Raw genomic sequence first — 19,302 nt, 5'->3', positions numbered from 1 at the left:
TAGGACATGCTGGAGGGACAGATTCATAACCCAGAGGCTCTCTTCACTCTGGAATAAAATCCCAGTCCAGGTTAGGCAGAATCTCTCATTGACTCTCTTCAAGAGGAATCTTGATGAGTGGATGGGAGATCGTACGTTTAACCTGGGTATCACTTCTGTATCACTGTTAGACAGAGGCACATTATACTAACCTCGAAAAAGGGCATAGCAAAATTAATTTAAAATGGGTGGCGAAAGCCAAACACATTCTGGCTAGGCTTATAAATGCCCTAGGGCAGTTAGCCTAGTATGAACCTATGAACCTAAGTCTAGATGCCAACAGGCTCATAGTAATGTCTAGTCGAATCTACGCACGTGTAGGTGATATACAAGACCCAGTATTAAACCCTTGATATTATTGTAAAAGCTAAAAAAACAGTGAGTAACAAGACCTAGTATTAATTACTTACTAATATTGCAATAGTAAAAATGCAGTGAGTAACATCACAAAGTAGCTCTATATGACTAGGTCATCTCACGGTTGTAAAAGTTACCGGAAAGAGTAGGATAACTTCCCCGATATCTCCCCTGGAAAAAGACAACTAGCCTAGTGACACTAAACTAGTCAACAATAGATGCGTGTAGATCCAACAAGATGTGCCAGGTTATGTAGCAGGGCAAAATGAATTCTGTTCTATTCTCTTCAAATTGTAACCAGCACAACCCGCACCAGGACTAGGGGTTTACATAATGAATACAAAAACTGAATTACCACTAATTACGTAGACAGAATAGTGAAAATCTGCATGTCATACTCAGCTTCACAACCCGCAACCTTAGAACACATAATCGCGTAGATAACAAACATGTAAAACATTACAATGGCAAAAACACACTACTTACCAGGATAAGAGAGAAACCTCTGAAATCAAGATCTTTGCTGTCAGAAGCAATAAACATAATTAAGAAAATGTGACTCTCTTTACTCATACACCCACGCTATCTAAAACATTTCCTGCAACAACATGAGGTCCTGTTTTCCTTTCTTCTGCAAGCGTTGAGTAATGTGGGTGACCGATGTGAAGCCTGTTGAAGTACGATGTTAACGGGTTAATGTCTATACTAAATGAAATAAATAATGAAATAGTGGAATTGATCCTGCTCATTCAGAAATCCTGCGAGCTCTTGTTTTATCTGGTGCTGTTTTTTTACTTTTTTAGTAACAGGCATCTGGCAGAGGAACTTCCCGCTGAGTAGTCCGCCACTGTTTGAAAGTTGTAGCTTACGGATGGGCAAAGATGTGAAAACTATAGGTTTAATTTTAGTAAGGGGGTAGTAGCTCCAAATAAATCGAAAGTTAGTATTTCTGTTGTTAATAAATACTCCGCAGACATGTCCCTGCCACCTGCTAAAGAGTCTGAGCTTAGACAAATAATCCATGATCAGCTGATTAAGGTAAACATTGGTAATATGGTCAACGGTGTAAGGAGGCTGTTGCATATTCATAGTTTCTCTGCCCAGCGAACCTGGCAGCTGGATGTAAAGATCCTTACTTACCCCTGGAAACTACTTTATTATACTTTTGCCAGACTAGTCTATGTATTATTTTGCCTTTTTGTGGATTATTCGTAGTATTTTTTTGTACTGAAACTCCTTACTTTCGTTATAGTTTGTCTATGCATTTGTACGTTGCACCCATTTGATATACTGATAACATATTTGCATATTAGTTTTCCTTTTATTGTTTACACTACTGTTCTTTTTGTATTCCTTTCACGTTTATAAACTATCAGTATTTAGAATACGTACAAGTAAGCTTATTTGTGTTTAGTCTCCATTCAGCACTCTGTGCACTGACCCCCAACCCCTCCATTTGTTGTCTACCAGGCCCTCAAGTGACCTACCTTACCTTACAATACAGTAGGGCTTTTGGTGTTATTTTACTTTACTTGCCACATGAAATGGATAGCTCTACTTAAGAAGGTCAGGTACATCATAGAATCAACTGTATCTGCAAACTTTATTTTCCATTAGTTAAGGGAATTCACAGCCCTTTGAACCTCCCTCCCCTTTATATCTTGCTAGACAGCATTTAAAGGGAGAGTGCCAACCCCCCATTACAAATGATATTCTTAACTACTACAGTTGGCGGTTTTGGTGGGTTGCGAATTGTGTGTTCTGTTGACATCAGAGGTGTATCTAGGCATATTCGCTGTACTCAAATGTTTACATTTTTTTCAGAATGTCTTTCTGGAAGCTTTATATCTGTAACAGTGTAGTTTTTTGTATAGAAATAGACAAAGCATGCTTACCCGGCAGGAGTGAACCTCTTAAAGTGTTTTTTATGCTTGTAAATGGTAACAGCTGAAAATAGTGAACCCTTTTTCTGAAGTGTATAAAGGCAACATTCTGAGGTTGATTATGCTTTTTTAGTTGAGAGTGGGTGGTGTTGGGGGGGGGCTGCAAAATGAGGCTTGAGTATCAAATATGAATTTCTGGCTACACCCCTGGTTGATATGAGGCTGTTGGTGTGACAGTCATATTTTCTAAAGAATTTATGCCCCACTTTTTTCTGGGGGGTGTTACTTAGTTTTCTTATATTGTTTGGGTTCATTGGCGTTTCATTCTCCATGCACGAGCCTGTCAGCAACATCCTGCTGACCAGGAAGTCACCCCTATTCTTTCAGTATTAGAACAGTGGCAATGGCTAATTATGGCTCTTAATGGGAAAGCAATCCACAAGACCACCAATTGCCTTCTCTTATACTTTGTAAAACCATGGCTTTCTGTGAATGAAGTCTTTTCATTGTGTAGTAGTCAACCTTCTCCATACAAAAGTAAGACATGTCTTCTGGAATACTGTTTTCTTCTTTGACTGGCCCTGTAATGTTTGAGTTTGTTTTCTCATCCAGGCCTGTTGACATACAATTATTTTTGTTTTACTGGTTTCAGGAGGAAGACTGTAAAGTCTGTAATTAAGTGAGACAGTCATATATAATGCAGTTCTTAATTACTCTTGGAATGTTGATTGAACAAAAACTGTGAACTGAAGTTGCGCATCATAAATGTATATTGTACAGAGAATGCCATGTCTGAAAGTATTGTTACTGTCTTGAGAAGGTTATGGATAAGTTACAGCAGCATCACAGTGAAAGACTGCACTAGAATGTACCACTTTAAATGATGATGTTTTTCACCAGTAAAGTCTGCATGTTAGTTAAATCTGCCACAGAGCTGTATGATTGACCAAAATGGATGAAAAAGGCTAGGTTGTCAGATATTATTTTTTTTCAACCTTTGTTCCAAGTTCTAGGCACAAACCATAAAAGAAAAGAACCAATAGTTTACCGTATATTCATGAAATTTATACATAATTGATTCTTAGTGGAGAACAAACCCAGAAATTACAGGGCCAACTTGTCAAACCATTCAGTGTCTTATCAACTTTGTAGTTGAATAATCCCTTTACCATAGGTCATTCCAGCTACATACATCACACTTCCAAGTGTAATCATTTTCACCAGTAACTGAGTGTTCAGCATGAGGATGACTCATATTATGCCTTTACTCTGTCTGATCGATAAATTTGCTACAGACTATGAAGTAAAATTGTGATGGAATTTAGGAAGCCAAATTGCTCTTAAAACCTCATGTCTCCAATCACTTTTTAAAAGAAAAGCATTACATTTGCTGTGTAAACCACATTGACAAGCATGAATCTGGTACTTTATTAACATCTTAAAATTTTTTACAAGATCATAATGAACATTGCTGATGCAATTTGCAGTGAAACTTCAACCTGAGTAACACTCAGCTTTTCCGGAACTGCCCACTGAATTTTATATTTAAATACATTTTCTGTGATACTTTAGCAAGTTATTTTCAGAATGTTGTGCCAACTTTAAATTGTGTTATAAATTTTGAAATTATATACATGTAGTGATTTGCCGTTCCTTAAATGTACAGTTTTCATTATTTTAAACAACCTACAAAAATGTTTTAGGTAACTTCAGTATTGATATAATTTTCAAAGAGATGTTTTTAATAGTTCAGTTTGATCTTCTGGACACTAGGCTTTCATTTTAAGAATTGTTTTTAGCTGAAATGGCAAAGTGTTGCTTAACTGCTGTGGCTGAAAAGTCAGGGTTATCAAAGTCATCGGGGAACGATTCTAAGAATGAACAGTGTTAGTATATGCTTCCCATCACTCATTGTTGTTATTGGACATGTGAGGCCATGTATAGAATATCTACATAAAGTTTTGCCTTCCAGACTGGCATAGTCTGTCCCTTCTGAAAGGCTGCTGTAGAGTGAGGTAATGGTTACTTAGCTAGTCTTGGAGTAATTGCAGTGATGTGAATTATACCAATTCTCTTAGAGGTTTGCAAGATTTTAGAGCTCATAAATGTATATCACAAGTGCAGTTTACAGCTTAAATTAGTATTTCTTTCAAGGTACTGCTTTTCAGTGTTGTACTTGTTATCCATGCCTTTCATTACATTACTTTTTATGTAATCTTTTTTTTTCTGTTGCCTGTCAGTTGTCATCCTTTCATTGAACCGATTTGGTCATTTATTCCCTGTGGGTGACAGCCAGTCATAGGAGATCATCATCCAGGCAGCCATCAAATTTTTTCTCTGTGCCGCAGCTCCCTTCACCCGCCTAAGTGAGCAGAAATCCCACAGTACAGACCCATTCAACATGCACACTTTTGCTTATGGCCAGTGTCTGTTATAGTGTATACTTATTGCTTAGTGATTATTCATTCATAATCTTTACAGTGTACTTACTGAAGTGTCTTACAGATGTCAGTCTTATCTTCAATGAAGATGTGTGAGTTGGCATTAACTACTTATTCCCACACCCCTTGATTATCTCTTCCAGCCTACAAGTTGTTAATCAGTCCTGGGTCATCTAGGTCACAGTCAAGGCTTTGTACTTCTATGTTACAGAGCTGGGAGCATTACAATATGTTTCAACTCTTTTTTTTTTTTTTTGAACTGTCTATACTTATGGTTCTTGATTGCTTACTAACATTTTGATCACTTTGTATTTCTGAGAGACATTGTTGTCCCTGTCCTCTTCATACCAGCTCCAACTTGTGTCCCAGGTACTACACAGACTCAAGACATCTGGAGTGCAGCAAAACTTTATCACTCTGTCATTGAGGCCTTCATTAGTACTGGTGTTTAGGCTGTTTTGTTATATGCTTTCTGTAGCCCCACTTGTCTGTTCCTGCCATTGTCTGTAAGAGTAAGTGTACACTGGAGTTTACATGCGGACTTCACTCGCCAGTATAAGCATCATATCCACGTATATCTGCACTGTTACAGGCTTAGTATTCCAGTATATCTGAGCCTTCATTAGGAATTAATTTGTGGAAATATCAAACGTCCCAACTTCCCCTCAGGAGAAGTTAACACTCAAACGTTTCCTGTCTCCTCTCCTCTCCCATCCCACCTAGCCGTCTGGCACCCTTGGCCCATCAGTGGTATAAGTGGACCACTTGCCCTAATAGGCAGGCTTGAACTTCATTTAGTTTGTATTTTTTGTAAACGTTTTTTTTTTTTTTTGTCAAAGGACTTGTAAATTTACGGAAACAAGTACATTGGAATAAAATTTAGCAAGCTGTTTGCATGGTTTTAACTCTAGCAAACGTATCTCTATTGTTATAGCATGCATGTAACAAACAATTCAATATATATGGATCAGTAAAAATAAAATGAAAACTCCAGCAAAGCAAGAACTTCCACTGAGTGACCTCCCAAACCTCTTGTATCAGAGGCACATGGGATATATGCAAATGACCCTTACGAACATCAGGTGTTTCAGCTAACTGGCGATTCTGAATGCCCATGACTTGTTTCATCGTTTTAATGGACACTTTCAGGCCAATAAAGCCAAACCCCACTAGCTGTGGATATGCATATTTCGGCCTTATGACCTCATCAGCACAGCACAAGCCGAATTTGACATATATGGATAGCAGACAGTAGTAGCTAACATTTGGGCCAAGTTATATGATAATGAGGAATAAAGACAAATTGGGGAATCTAGAAAGGAGATCAAGGTATTGAAATATGTAAGCAAATATGCTGGGCATTGAGAAAAAATAAATAAATTAGAGGATACTGACAATTAAGTGAAGCGGAAGAAGAGGGACTGGGAGATAATTTTGAGCAGATACATCTTGTAAAAATCGAAGCAGTATTTGTTTTTGAAGTCACTCAACTTTGGGATTAAAATAATATACTGGGGTTGCTTAAATGACTGAAAATGTTGGTTAAGGGGTAATAGTTTGTTACATTTTGAGATGTGTAACAGTTTTAAGCAGGTTTGTGTGTGTGTGTTAGAGATATATATAGTTCTTGCACACTAGACAGCAAAACTTGCTTGTCAGTGTAAGAAAAGTCAAGCAGACTTTTATTATCCAATTACATATGTACAGGTGATATGATTGTAAAGACTAAGAACATTGACCATTTTATGCAGAATCAAGCATGATTATATTGCATGATATGGATTTGTTGTTTTTAGAAACTGATGAATGCAGTCCATATCTCTTAACGGTCCAGTTTTTCATAGAAAGTCCAGATTTTTGAGTCATATTTTTGATCTGTTCTTCGTAGAATGTGTTTTCTGAAAAATCGATGAGAATCAAAGTCACTAAGTAATTACATACATTTGAGTTTCAGACTTCAGACCCTTCAGAAAAATGCGTAATAATGCAAACCCTGTTATTCTAGCAACTTTCTAAGTTTTTAAAAGCAATATTTAAACTCTGTCCCTGATTTTTGGGCCTTTGCCCTCCGTTATTTTGGGCTTTGTCCAGATTTCCTGCAGTTAGAAGTTGAGCGGTATGCTGCAGTTTTGTAGAGCTGTAGTAGTGGTGGTATCCTGTAGTGCTTGTTCTGTAGTAAAGACCTCACTATTACACGACAACACATTAGAAGACAACATGTGTGCTTTAAATAAGTATGGTGCAAAAACTGATGCACTTTGTGGACCAAACACACATTATTCGAACTTGCCTCAGAAAATAGTTTTTGCATTACAGAAATTTAGTATGGCTAATGGGTAGGTAAAATTAAGCTGTGCTTTTTAGGTTTCCAGCACCAGCTAAAGCTCCCGTAATAAGTTTTCTTGTTGCCTGTTATTAGACACTTGCAGTCCTTTCCGCATGCTTCAGTACTGCACTCATATGTTCTATTCAAAAATTGTGAACATATAGCATAATTGTTAATGCTGTAGTTAACTTGCAGTTAGCAGGGAGCTTGTGATAAGCATTGTAAAGAACAGCTTTGGAAGATTATAAAAAAAAAAAGCATGCCTTGAATGCTGTTTTGTCTTTCCTTTCTCATCAGTGGCCTGTGGCTTTGACTGCATCTGTAGTGCCTTGAAACTGGACTTTCTATGAGTAGTTATTGAGAGAGCTGTTAGTGGATGTATTTTCATGAAACTGTCAAGTTTTTTTAGTTGCAAGGTTCTAGCTATAATTGTATGATCCTTATTTTGATATAACGTTTATGTTAACTTTTGTGCTTTAATAAGGAACAAGTAGTACTAGCTAGTGAAAGAAAAGAACAGTAATACCAAGAGAATGTGTCAGTAGAAGGATGCGAGGATAATGGGTCCATGTAGCAAAAAAAAAGAGCAATGCTGGTAATTTTTAAGTCAAGTAGAGATTTGCCTGGGAGCCTGCTACTAGCAAATGTCAAAGGGTGCCAGAAAAAAAACACTATTAATTGCTATTGGGAGAACTGAAGCTCTAAATTATAACTGCACTGGTGCAATTAAATGGCACCTTTCTGTATAGGTTCATAGGTAGGTACTAGGCTATCGGCCCGAGGGCCTATATAAGCCTAGCCAACAAGGTTCCCTGGCTTACGTCAGCCAATAAAGTTATTTTCCTGTGCCACTGTCGAGCAGAGACACAGAAGTGATCCCCGGGGGTGTATATGAAAACTTAATTTAATACAGGTGCTTAAAAAGATCATTAGGAATAACACAATGAAGGAAAAGTGAAGCATTTTATTGTGAGGTTTTGAGGTGGCAAAGGCTGCATGGAAAGACAAGCTATACCAGAATGTCTATCTCCTTCATAACATTAGAGTAAATTTTAAAAATGATTCCCCTTTCCCTTCACCAGCTATTATGTACAGTGATACTAAAGCACTGTTACTGCATAGAAGATTAATATTTGATCACAATGTTTATTTTTATGTATTTATCTTTTGTTGATTGGTGGTTTCTTTTGATGGGAGACCCGAGGTGATATTTATGTTACTAGTGGAAATTTGGCCAGGAATCAGGGAACTTCCATTTTCAATAGGTGCCATGGAATCTTTTAATTCCACCCGAGTTACCACTAACTCGGGTAGATGGGACCTCTGCTTACATGTCATCAGAAGGTAGTGCTGCATCCCCCCTAATGCTGGACTGCACTGTCAGCTATCCACTTAGCTGGAGTGGGATTGAAATCCACAGCTTTCTTCAGCACCAAAGGCAAGAGCTCTACCTGTTGAGCTACTGACACTGATTTGTCTGAATAATGCAGCAAAAGGAAATAATATGGCATTCTTCCTCCCCCCTCCTCTCCAGGATGCTGAAAGAGATTATACTGTAACTTGTAATATCACATAAAAATAAACACACAAGTAAAACAATTATTTTTTTCATCTTGCATGCCTTTCCTCATTAAATGGATAAGCACAAGAAAAAGAATGTAAAACATGATTTGAGCCATTTAAGAAATGTTCTGATCAATCTAGTTAAAACCTGCTAAATAAGAACAAGCTATGAAGATTAGCCACTTTTAAAAGAAAGTGCTGTAGTATGTTTAATTTTTGCTCATCACAAAGTTAGGCAAGAGTGTTTACAAATCAGAAGCTTTCATATTTTATTGAAATCAAGGCTCTTAAATGGAAAACTGCTGAAGAAACTATCTGTGGAAGATGTCACACTTTGGTCTGCAGTAAAGACACTAGGTGAAAGTTATCAATCATTATATTGTAATGGAAAATAACTTGCCTGACTTCCAAAATAGATCAGAAAAATTTCTATTTCTCAGAACTGAAAAGGAGCTTAGGACTTTCATTCTTTGCAATGTACTTCTTATTTAAAAACTAAAAATAAATCCCTAAGTAAAATATTGTCTATTAACTGAGAAAGTGCATTGGTACCTGTACGTGAAGACCTCTCACTAGTGATAATGTTAGGAAAAAGACAGCAGAGTTCAATACAAGCTGCTGGTAAGAAAAGTACAATTTAAAAGTCTGACTATTTATGTTGTCAGTGAGTATACTTTAGTAATTAGATAAAATAGACTTTCAGACCAATTTTCAAAAAAAAATAGTCAAAACAATCTAGTGTTCTGTTTATTTCCTATATCTCCAAAATAAGTCCTTTTTTATTTCTGGACAGAACTTTTTTTAAAGACTCTTGTGTCTTTTCGGGGCTCTGAACATAGCATATAATTTTGTGGTGTTTACAAAGTCATCTTCAATTTCTTTTGGCCGAAAAGGATAAAGATAGGGCAATAGACTGTACCTCTATTTATTCTTGAGGGAAAAAGCATTTTTTTCCTTCTGTGTAGCAGTAAAAATTTAAAACTTGTTTGTCCATGCCATGTTTTACATTTTAAAGCGAACATTTCAGAGCATTCAAAAAACTCTGAACCATTAAATTCAAGCAGTCATTATTCCTGGGGCAGTTTGATGAAAATAGCCTCTTTGTATAAGTTATAACTGTACTGGTGCAATTAAACAGAATCTTTCTATATGAAAACTTAATTTAATACAGGTGTTTAAAATGATTAAGATTATCACTTAAGACAGATAAGCATATATCAATAGAAAATAAAGCAAACCATGTTATCATTACCATTTACATAAATTATACATCATCGGTATTTTCTTTCTTTGTAACTATCACTAACATTAGATAAATCACTTAAACCTCATTCCTCCTCCTCCTGAACATTATTCTACATGTATTGTTCCCACAGTTTCCATCTGTTTCTATGTAATTTGCTCCTTCCTTTTTCCAAAGATCTGTCTTTCAGTTCTTTTATGTCTTTCACAATATTTAATACTTCAGATGCACTTCATTTAGACTCTGATTTCATTTTCTAGTAATTGCCTTTTTTGACCACCAACATAATTTAAACTTAATGAGGCCTTACTATGTCTAGGCAATTCAGATCCTGTGTCCCATTTCAAAAGAATTATTTCCTTAGTTAGTCATTTGCTTACTCTCTGTTTCTGACACAGTAGTCTGAAAGGCATTTTTAAAATCCGCTAACTTGTCACAATCCAAAAACATATGTTCCCAGATACTGCTTTCTACCCCCATTACAGCTCTAACATTTGCTATGTATATGAGGAAAAATTCTGCCTGGGGTGTAAAAATACCTATGTGAATGCATGCAAAAAATCCTAAACCATCTGTACTTTGTTGCCTATTTAGGAGCCATAGTTATGGCCTCCCATTGTTACCTTGTAAATTACTTAATCCCCAATCTTTTCTAATCTCCTCTGATTGATTCTTATAGTTAACATGTAATATTAAATAATAAAGCAACAAGGACCTCCGAAGCTGAAACGCAAACAAACACCAATCACAACCAAAGTGTCACATAGCTCGCAACACCAGTGTGCCACACAACAACAGCCCCTAAGGCAAGACAACGTACCCAACAGTTTAGTCATAGGTGACTCTATAGTCAGGCACACTGATGTCCCACTCACCAGGCTGAACAAGGAGAAAAACACAGTCAGCTGCTTGTTGGGTGCCAAGATCCGCCACATAACGCATGCACTCAAGTCACTCCACAACAAGTACAAATATGACTCTGTCATTGTCCATATTGGAGTGAATGACTTGAGACATACCTCCTTGGACTACATGAAAAGAGACATAGAAGAGCTCTCGGATCATGTGGCCCAGGCAGATATGACCCTAGCCCTGAGTAGCATCCTGCCTTCGCCCAGAATGGTACCACAGTATAAGGACAAAATGATTGACTTCAACAATTGGCCAAGCTTTTGGTGTCATTCAAAGGGGATCCAGTATATGTCTGCCTGGGACGACATGATCGACAGACCAAGATGCTTTGCCAAAGATGGTCTGCACCTATCGCCCCTGAGATTCTGGTTACTGGCTAAGGCTCTTGCCACCCCTATAGTGCCTTTTTAGGCAAAGTTCTAAGGTCAAAACCACCATCATAACAGATACAAGCATGCAAAATCTGAAGGTAATGCTACTCAGTGCTAGAAGTCTAAACCTCAAAATGCACTCTCGACGGATTCCTAAAAATGGAGAACATCAATATCTGTGCAGTAACTGAGACCTGGTTCAAGGCTCCAGAGAGCACCCCTGCAATACCAGGCTGCAACTCTTACCACACTTTTTGGCCACCAAACCTGGACCGAAGCACTAAAGGTGGAGGAGTGTCCATATTCACCAAGGATATTCACAACACCAGGCTAGTTGCCTAACACAATGTGTCTGAAATTCTCCAGGTGCAACTAAGACTAGGTAAGACTGCAGTCCAAATTGTAGCTAGCTACAGATCCCCCACCATGCCCCAAGATTCTCGCTACACCTTTCTAAACATACTGGAGAATATTAAGATGCAACCAAACACCCTAATATTGGGTGATTTCAGCTACCCTGCCATTAACTGGAAAACTACTAGTGTACCAATACCTTTGCCCAATGGTTCTAGGAATAAATAAATTCCAACACCCTGGATCAACAAATCCTTAGTCCCACCAGAGGCTTCAGTATCCTAGACCTGGTCATTACCAACATGGGAAATCGATGCTCCACACCTGTGGTCACCCAGTCGTTGGTCAGGTCTGACCATAAGCTAATCACCCTCGACATCCACATCAGACTCCCACCCCCCAGTAAGGAAACCTCCGTAAAAAACTTCTCCAAAGCCAACTTCATGCTACTCAAGTCAGAAGTGACTAACTTCATGACACCCATGCAGACAGGAAATGAAAGTTCGACTGCTGAATCCTACAATAAGGCACTGTATGAGCATATCCACTCATGCATGAATTGTGCCATCCCCAATAGAACCAAGACACTCTCCTCCAAAAAAAACAAGCCAATCTGGTGGTCCCTTGCCATAAACAAACTTTACAACAAAAGGAAGAAACTGTTGCAGAAAAGAGAAAAATCCCAGGATGCAAAAAAACTCCCTTACCAGCCTCAGTAAGAAGCTGAGATCCCTCATAAAATCCTCCGAAGCTAGTTACGAAAATAAAATTGCCAAAGATTCCAAAGACAACCACAAGCCATTCTATAGCTATGACAAGAATCTAAATGGCAATGCTCAGATCTGCTCTGAGCTACAACAGAATGGCATTAAATATACTGATCCCAAGGCTATTGCCAATATCCTGGTAGATTGATTCAGTGCAAACTTCACTCCCCCCTCTCACCCCCTAAAGGGCCCATCTCAATGCTGAAAGAGTGCTAAATTCTGATAATAACGGCCACACAGGTAAAAAACGCACTCTCCAAAGCTAAAAATACAGCATCCATGGGACCAGACGACATCCCAGGCTGTGTACTGCATGAACTACAAAATGAACTGGCACCTCACCTAAGTGTCATTTTTAATCATAGCCTCACCTCAGGCTTTGTGCCCACTGAGTCACGCACAGCTACAGTTATCCCACTCCACAAGGGGGGATCCACCTTGGATCTCGGGAACTACCGCCTCATTAGTCTGACGAGCTTGATCTGCAAGGCCATGGAACGTATTATCATGGAACTTATAAACAAAGACACTGGCAACCTTCAAACACTGGACCCCACCCAATTTGGATTCATGAAGGGCTGATCTTGTCTCCTGAACCTGACTGACTTCGTCAAATCAGTCTCCAGAGCCGTGGACAAGGGTAAGGTGATCTATACAGCATATCTGGACCTCGCCAAGGCCTTCGACACCATCCCCCACTCTGGAATCATAGATAAACTTACTAAGTTGGGCATCAATCCCTATGTCACTCGATGGGTTTCCAACTGGCTTACTGACATAACCCACACTGTAAAAGTATCCGACTCCAAATCCAGCTCCAGACAAGTGGAGTACCTCAAGGTTCAGTCCTGGGACCGCTCTTGTTTGGCATCTACTACTCTGAAGTACAGACCAACACTAAGGGCCTCTGGCTAACAAAGTTTGCAGATGACTGTAAACTGGGAGCCATTACCGAATCCCCAAATGATGTGGATATTCTACAAAAGGGCCTTACAGAAACAGATGCTTAGTGTCAGAGCCATGGGCTCAAGCTCAATGCCAAGAAATTTGTAATTATCCCCTTTGGGAAAAAACATGTACCCGTGAATTACCACATAGGTGGCAGTACACTGAACACCGAATGTGTGATAAGAGACTTAGGGACACAGGTGGACAGTGGTCTCATCTTCAATAACCACATCGCCACAACAGTCAGGAAATCCTTCTATGTGGCACATCTCATTACTAAGGGCTTTTTATCCAGGAAAAAAGGAGGCCATTGTCCCACTGTACTCATCCCGCATTAGACCCATTATGGAATACAACGCCCCATTTGGTACATACCTCTCAAGACATCTGCAGCAACTGGAAAGGCCGCAGAAATACCTCACTAAAGAATCACAGGCCTAAAGCAGATGTCCTATGCTGACAGCCTAAAAAAAACTCTACCTATACTCTGTTGCATGTCGTCTACTCAGAGGTGAACTCTGCTTAACATGCAAGGCCATGTCAAACCCAGAGTTGTTGAACATGCTACACTTAAAGAAATCCCAATCCCTCAGACACACTCCAGGGATCTAAACCTTGTCATCACAATGAACAAAACATGCTGGAGGGATAGGTTTCTGACCCAGAGACTCCCCAGACTCTGGAATAGACTGCTCGTGCATGTCAAGCAGAGCGCCTCTTTGGCCATCTTCAAAAGGAACCGTGATGATTGGATGGGAGATAGGAAATTCATCCCAGGGATCACGTCAGTCACCCTGCTAGACAATTGTCCAGGGAAGTAAATACTGTGAAAAGAAATAGCCAGGGAATTGCTGTGGCTAGGCTTGTATAGGCCCTAGGGCCGATAGCCTAATACCAACCTATGAACCTATTTTATATGCCCTACTAATTATCAATTCCTTAACAACAGTTGCTTGTCTAGATTCAACTAAAAAATGCTATCAGTGCAGGTTTTTCACTCATGCTTCCCTTTATCTTTGTCTGTACTCTCAGTCCTTGGTAAGGAAGGCTGTCTCTAACCTGCAGACTAGGCTCATCTTGGCCTCATCCCACTCTGTTACTGTTTCCTGTATAGTGATTTGCTTCCAGTACCTTGCTTCCTTTGAAAGTTTTCTCCAGTAAATTCCAGCCCCCTCTTGCCTATTTTCTGTACCCATACTTTCAGGTATCCATATTGGCAAAATGTCCTTTTTCCGTTCCCGTGTTATATGAAAAATTGATCTGATATCATGCAATCCAAAGTCTTTTTATGTTTAAGGATAAATCATTTAATTTATTTTGCTTAAGTTACATTTTTTAACTTGTAAAAATATCGTTTCTATTAAAATATTTTAATATTTATATTTAACATAGTGACAGATTATAATTATTTTATTAGAACATTGTGCTGAACAAATGTACCTTGGTTGTGTTTTCTGCTTATGGTGATATGATCACAATTTAGAATTATTTTCTTACTTGTGGTGATATGGTTATATGTATTTTTTTATTACTTTTGCTTACTGAGCTTGTCAAAATATTGTTTTTGCTAAAACAGCTTAACTTTTATATCTAACTTAGTAAACTGATTTTAACTAACCATTTGGAAGCATTAGTTAACTTTCACACTGTCACTGTGTAGTATTCCTTTTACACTACATAAGAATAATTGATGTTAAGCAGAGTAAGTTAGTAATAAGGCAATATTCTTTAATCTACTTGACTCAATTATATTTTCTTTTTGGACTGATGCTTATTCAGACTTTGTTATTGTTCTTAATGACTAGGTCTTTGTTTGCATTATTTGCCTCTAGCAGTCACCTGAGGTTTTGTTAAAAAGTGCCTTCTTTTTAGAGATTGTATAGGATTGCTTACACCTGTGTAGATATTACTATATCTTCTTGTTTTAATCCTGTCTTTAAAGGTGTTATTCCACCTTTTCCTTTATTAATATTACTCACTAAACACTTGGTAATATTTTTCTAGGTCATTTTTCTGACCCCCAAGTCTGCCAACCATTGAACTGACACCACTGGCCTTTATTCTCCTATCGTTAGAATGAGAACAATCCAAGGTATGGCTATCTGAAATATAACCATGAGGAATGTTTCTTTTATGGCCTTAAACCCTGGTGGCTGATGTTGCCACCTATGTCCTGTAAGATCATCCTATACCTTCCCTCTTGCATGTGCATACTACTGCACATATGTGGCCCAGGATGGCTAGGATCACTGGTTTGTGATCTCTTGAGCCACATCTCTGGTCCTTTGGCCATTGGTGTTGTGCAGGCCTCCTCGTACTTAGGAACAAATCGGCTAACCAGGATCACCATTAAATGGCTCTGCCCAGGACAGGCAAGCTGATCTAATCCGTTAGCACCCACTTTGGTCTGCATGGCTCTTCAGGCACTCAAGGTGCTAACTAAGCTCTTGTGACAACAAACAGCAAACAAAAACTGGTAGAATACCAGTAGTAAGTCCACAAAACAACAAGGATTCCAAACCGATAAAAATTGAGTTTAATCTGTCTTAGCGCCTTGGCCACAACAGCCTTCAACGAGTACAAATTTAATAAAAACACATTTCCATATATATATATATATATATATATATATATATATATATATGTATATATACACATTGAATAATCATTCAATTAAATACAATCAAAGATACAATAAAGACTAAATAGCATTAAATTTAAAGTAAACTTCTCCAATTAACTTCTCTGTTTAAGCCCATCGGTGACAATGTATTAAATTTCAATATAAATGCAGTTTCTTTATAGAGCAAAATACTTTTAAGTAATCTTTCATCCCCCTTCTTAATAAATACTTGTTTAAGAATGGTTGCTTGCAATGAATTAACATTTCCGTTATGTTTTTCTATAAAGTGCAATGCTAAAGGACTTTCTAAGGTTCCCCTTTTAATGTCTCAGATATGTTCCTGCAATCTAATTCTAAATTTTCTTTTCATTTCCCCAATATAGAAAAAGTCGCAAGGACACTTAAGACAATAAATCACACCTGCTGTATGGCACGTAAAACAACTATGTGGTCTAAATATTCTTCCATTAATCCTGGGAAAATTAAGTCTAATAAAAGAACACACATTACAATTATAACATGGTATAGTGCCATAAGTCGATAAAGAAGGGGCAGGTCTCATCACTGGAGAGACATAATACGCTTTGACTAATTTATCCCCCAGGTTCTGTCCTCTCTTATAAGCTATATAGGGAACATCGGAAATGAATTTATGTAAAAATTCATCTTGTGAGAAAAATTTCCAATAATATTTAATAAGGTCCCAAATCTCAACACTTAATAAATTAAAAGTTGTCACAAAAAAGATTTTTTGTTGTTTATTAGTCCTGTTTGATATTTAGCCCTTAAAGTAAAATTAACTTCTGTAAGTTTGTTTCTGCTATTAATTTTCTTATTCAAATTTAACTGTATTAATTTATCAACTGATTCGCAAATTAAATTTTTACTATAGCCCCTCTGCAAAAACATATCTAACAATTGATTAATTTGTTTCTCTAAATCTAAATTATCATTGAAAAGCCTAGATAGCCTAATAATTTCCCCATAAGGTAAAGATTTCAATGTATGGGACGGATGATAACTGGTCCCAAATAAATATTGGTTGCCATCTAAAAATTTACGATGAATTGTAGTAGTAATATGACCATCTTTCCCTCTTGATAAATGAATATCTAAAAAATTAACTTCAGTTCCACATTGTAAACCATCAAATTTTATATTATATGCATTGTCATTTATTTCAGAAAAAAAAGTTGATACTTCATTTAGTCCCCCTTTACATAAAAAAATCAAATCATCAATGTATCGAAAATAAAACGAAACATGTTGTTGTACAAATGCATTAGTATAAATATAATCCAACTCAAATTTGGCCATAAAAAGGTTGGCATACATGGGGGCAAATGGTGCCTCCATAGCCGTGCCTTTTAATAACCCCTTCATTAAAACTAAAGAAATTATTCAATAAGCAAAAATGAGTTAAATCAGTAATGTAATGTGAAGTGGGACTATCTCCAAGAAAGTAATGCAAAGCTTGTACTCCATCACTATGCCTAATGTTTGTATATAAACTAACCACATCCATGGTAACCCAAAACATATTCTCCATCCAAAATATATTAGATATTTTCTCAATAAAATCAAAAGAATCTTTAATATAGGACTCAGTCCTTTCTACATAAGGTAACAAATAACCATGTATCACAATACCTATGTTCTGTAAAAAATAATTAACAGCAGAAACAATAGGGCGTCCAGGAGGATTTGTAAAATGTTTGTGTAGTTTAGGAAGGCAATAAAAAGTAGCTAACTTACAATTTTCCAAATTAAATTTGGTATCAAGATCTTTTTGAGAAAAATAACCCAAACGTACACCCTTTTCAATTAATAATGTAAAATCATTCATAGCATTCAAATATCTAGCAATTTCACATACTTCATAAGTTGAAACATAATTTAAATGTTGCATGCACATATTATAGCACTGAGTGTAATGAAGCAATACAATTGTGTTGCCTTTGTCAGAAGGCTTAATAATTAAATCACTCCTGTTCATAAGACCTTTTAAAGCAAACCATTCATTTTTAGTCATATTGTATCGCCAAGAACTGTTATCACATGTATCAGCAAGTTCTTGTATAGAAAAATTCACCATTTCTGAAAAAATGTATTACAGTATTATTAGTGTAGGGAGGTATAAATTTCCTCCAAAAATCGATACCAGTGGTATTCAACAAAGAATAAGCATTAGGAGAAGTAGAAATATCAAAATCATCAGATAAACAAGAAAATAAAATATCATCATTGCTATCAGTTTCAAAACTACATTCAAAACTTTGTTTAATCAACTGTTCATCCCCTTGTGCAAAAAAAACATTTCAGATGCAATTTTCTAACTAATTTAAAAATTTCTTGTTTAATTAAATAAAGTCGAGGTGTAACTGCAGGTACAAATATTAGACCCAAACAGAGAACAGCAATCTGCTCATCCGTTAAAACACATCCAGATAAATTAACTACATTTGAAACATTTGCAGATGTAAAATAAGTTTCAGCATTATTCAATGCAGTTCCATCTACCTCGTTTATAGGTTTGTTTAAACTGTCCTTCACCCGCCGCAGAATTGAGACCAATTCCTTTTTTCTTATTTCCTCTTTTAACCTTTTCTTCGTTCTGACGAAAACGTTGTTGTGCAACGGGCAACGGGGGAAAGTCATGTACTTCACCCTCCGAATCAGTAGTGAAACCTATGCCATCGGAGGAAGCAAAAGAAACAGACAATTGTTTTTTGTTACTTCTTTTCCCCGTCTGTCCTGGACGGAAATGTTGTTGACCTCTCCAAAGAAAAGCCCGCCCATTTCCGTAATCACGAATATCTCGTTTGATTTTATGTAACTTGAGATGAACTTGTTCATTTTCAAACTTATTTAGTTTCTCTTTCAAATTTTTGAAAATATCATTAATCTTGGAATCACCTACTTGATTCAATAATTGCATGTGCATTTCATTGTCCATTTTTTAACTTCATATGCAATAACTTCCCTGTCTAGCAGAATATTGACCCATTCCATGGCACAAGTATGTGCCGCAGCTAACCAACGATCTTTAAACATTAAATCACTATTGGCCGCTGTATCAAAAGGAGTTGCTGGGCTTTTAAAAGCCCTTAGTCCTCGAGGGGCAATGTTCAATTCTGTATATCTAATTAATCCCAAGAGTTTAAAATGGCAACGAGTTTCTCAGAAAATCAATTTTTCAAAACTATCCACATTATCTTGTATCTCCTGGAGAAAATGAAAATGAACTATAAGAATTTCCACCAATGCCCCCAAATGGATTATTGTATCTCTGCTTTCTATCTTCCATAAATTTTAAAGTGAAGTTAGCAGAGGTAGACTCACCATTTAATAACGGTTGAGCAGTTTTTGAAACACCAGTCAATCCAATAGAATGAGTAGACGCAGGTGGAACCTGAGAACCAGATGGAGTAGGTGGCACATTAGAAACATGAAAAGCCGCTAACTAAGCTCTGAT

At 37.3% G+C, this 19,302-nt stretch overlaps 2 protein-coding genes across 2 annotated transcripts in view; one reads left to right on the top strand and one right to left on the bottom strand.

The window, feature by feature from the left end:
• Positions 1–1,019, bottom strand: part of PSMG2 (proteasome assembly chaperone 2) — a 415,374-nt gene extending 414,355 nt beyond the window's left edge. Inside the window, exon 1 of the mRNA XM_044067193.1 lies at positions 883–1,019. Coding sequence (XP_043923128.1) covers positions 883–969 — 87 coding nt within the window. The 5' untranslated portion in view covers positions 970–1,019. The remainder of the gene's footprint in view (positions 1–882) is intronic.
• A 227-nt stretch (positions 1,020–1,246) lies between these two features.
• CEP76 (centrosomal protein 76) overlaps positions 1,247–19,302 on the top strand; it is a 1,583,298-nt gene continuing 1,565,242 nt past the window's right edge. The window contains exon 1 of the mRNA XM_044067192.1: positions 1,247–1,434. Within this exon, the coding sequence (XP_043923127.1) occupies positions 1,372–1,434 (63 nt within the window). The 5' untranslated portion in view covers positions 1,247–1,371. The remainder of the gene's footprint in view (positions 1,435–19,302) is intronic.

Source organism: Protopterus annectens, chromosome 3.part1 (genome assembly GCF_019279795.1).
Source record: "Protopterus annectens isolate FY-2018-M chromosome 3.part1, PAN1.0, whole genome shotgun sequence".
Taxonomy (NCBI): domain Eukaryota; kingdom Metazoa; phylum Chordata; order Ceratodontiformes; family Protopteridae; genus Protopterus; species Protopterus annectens.
This window is presented reverse-complemented; position numbering and strand designations above follow the sequence as displayed.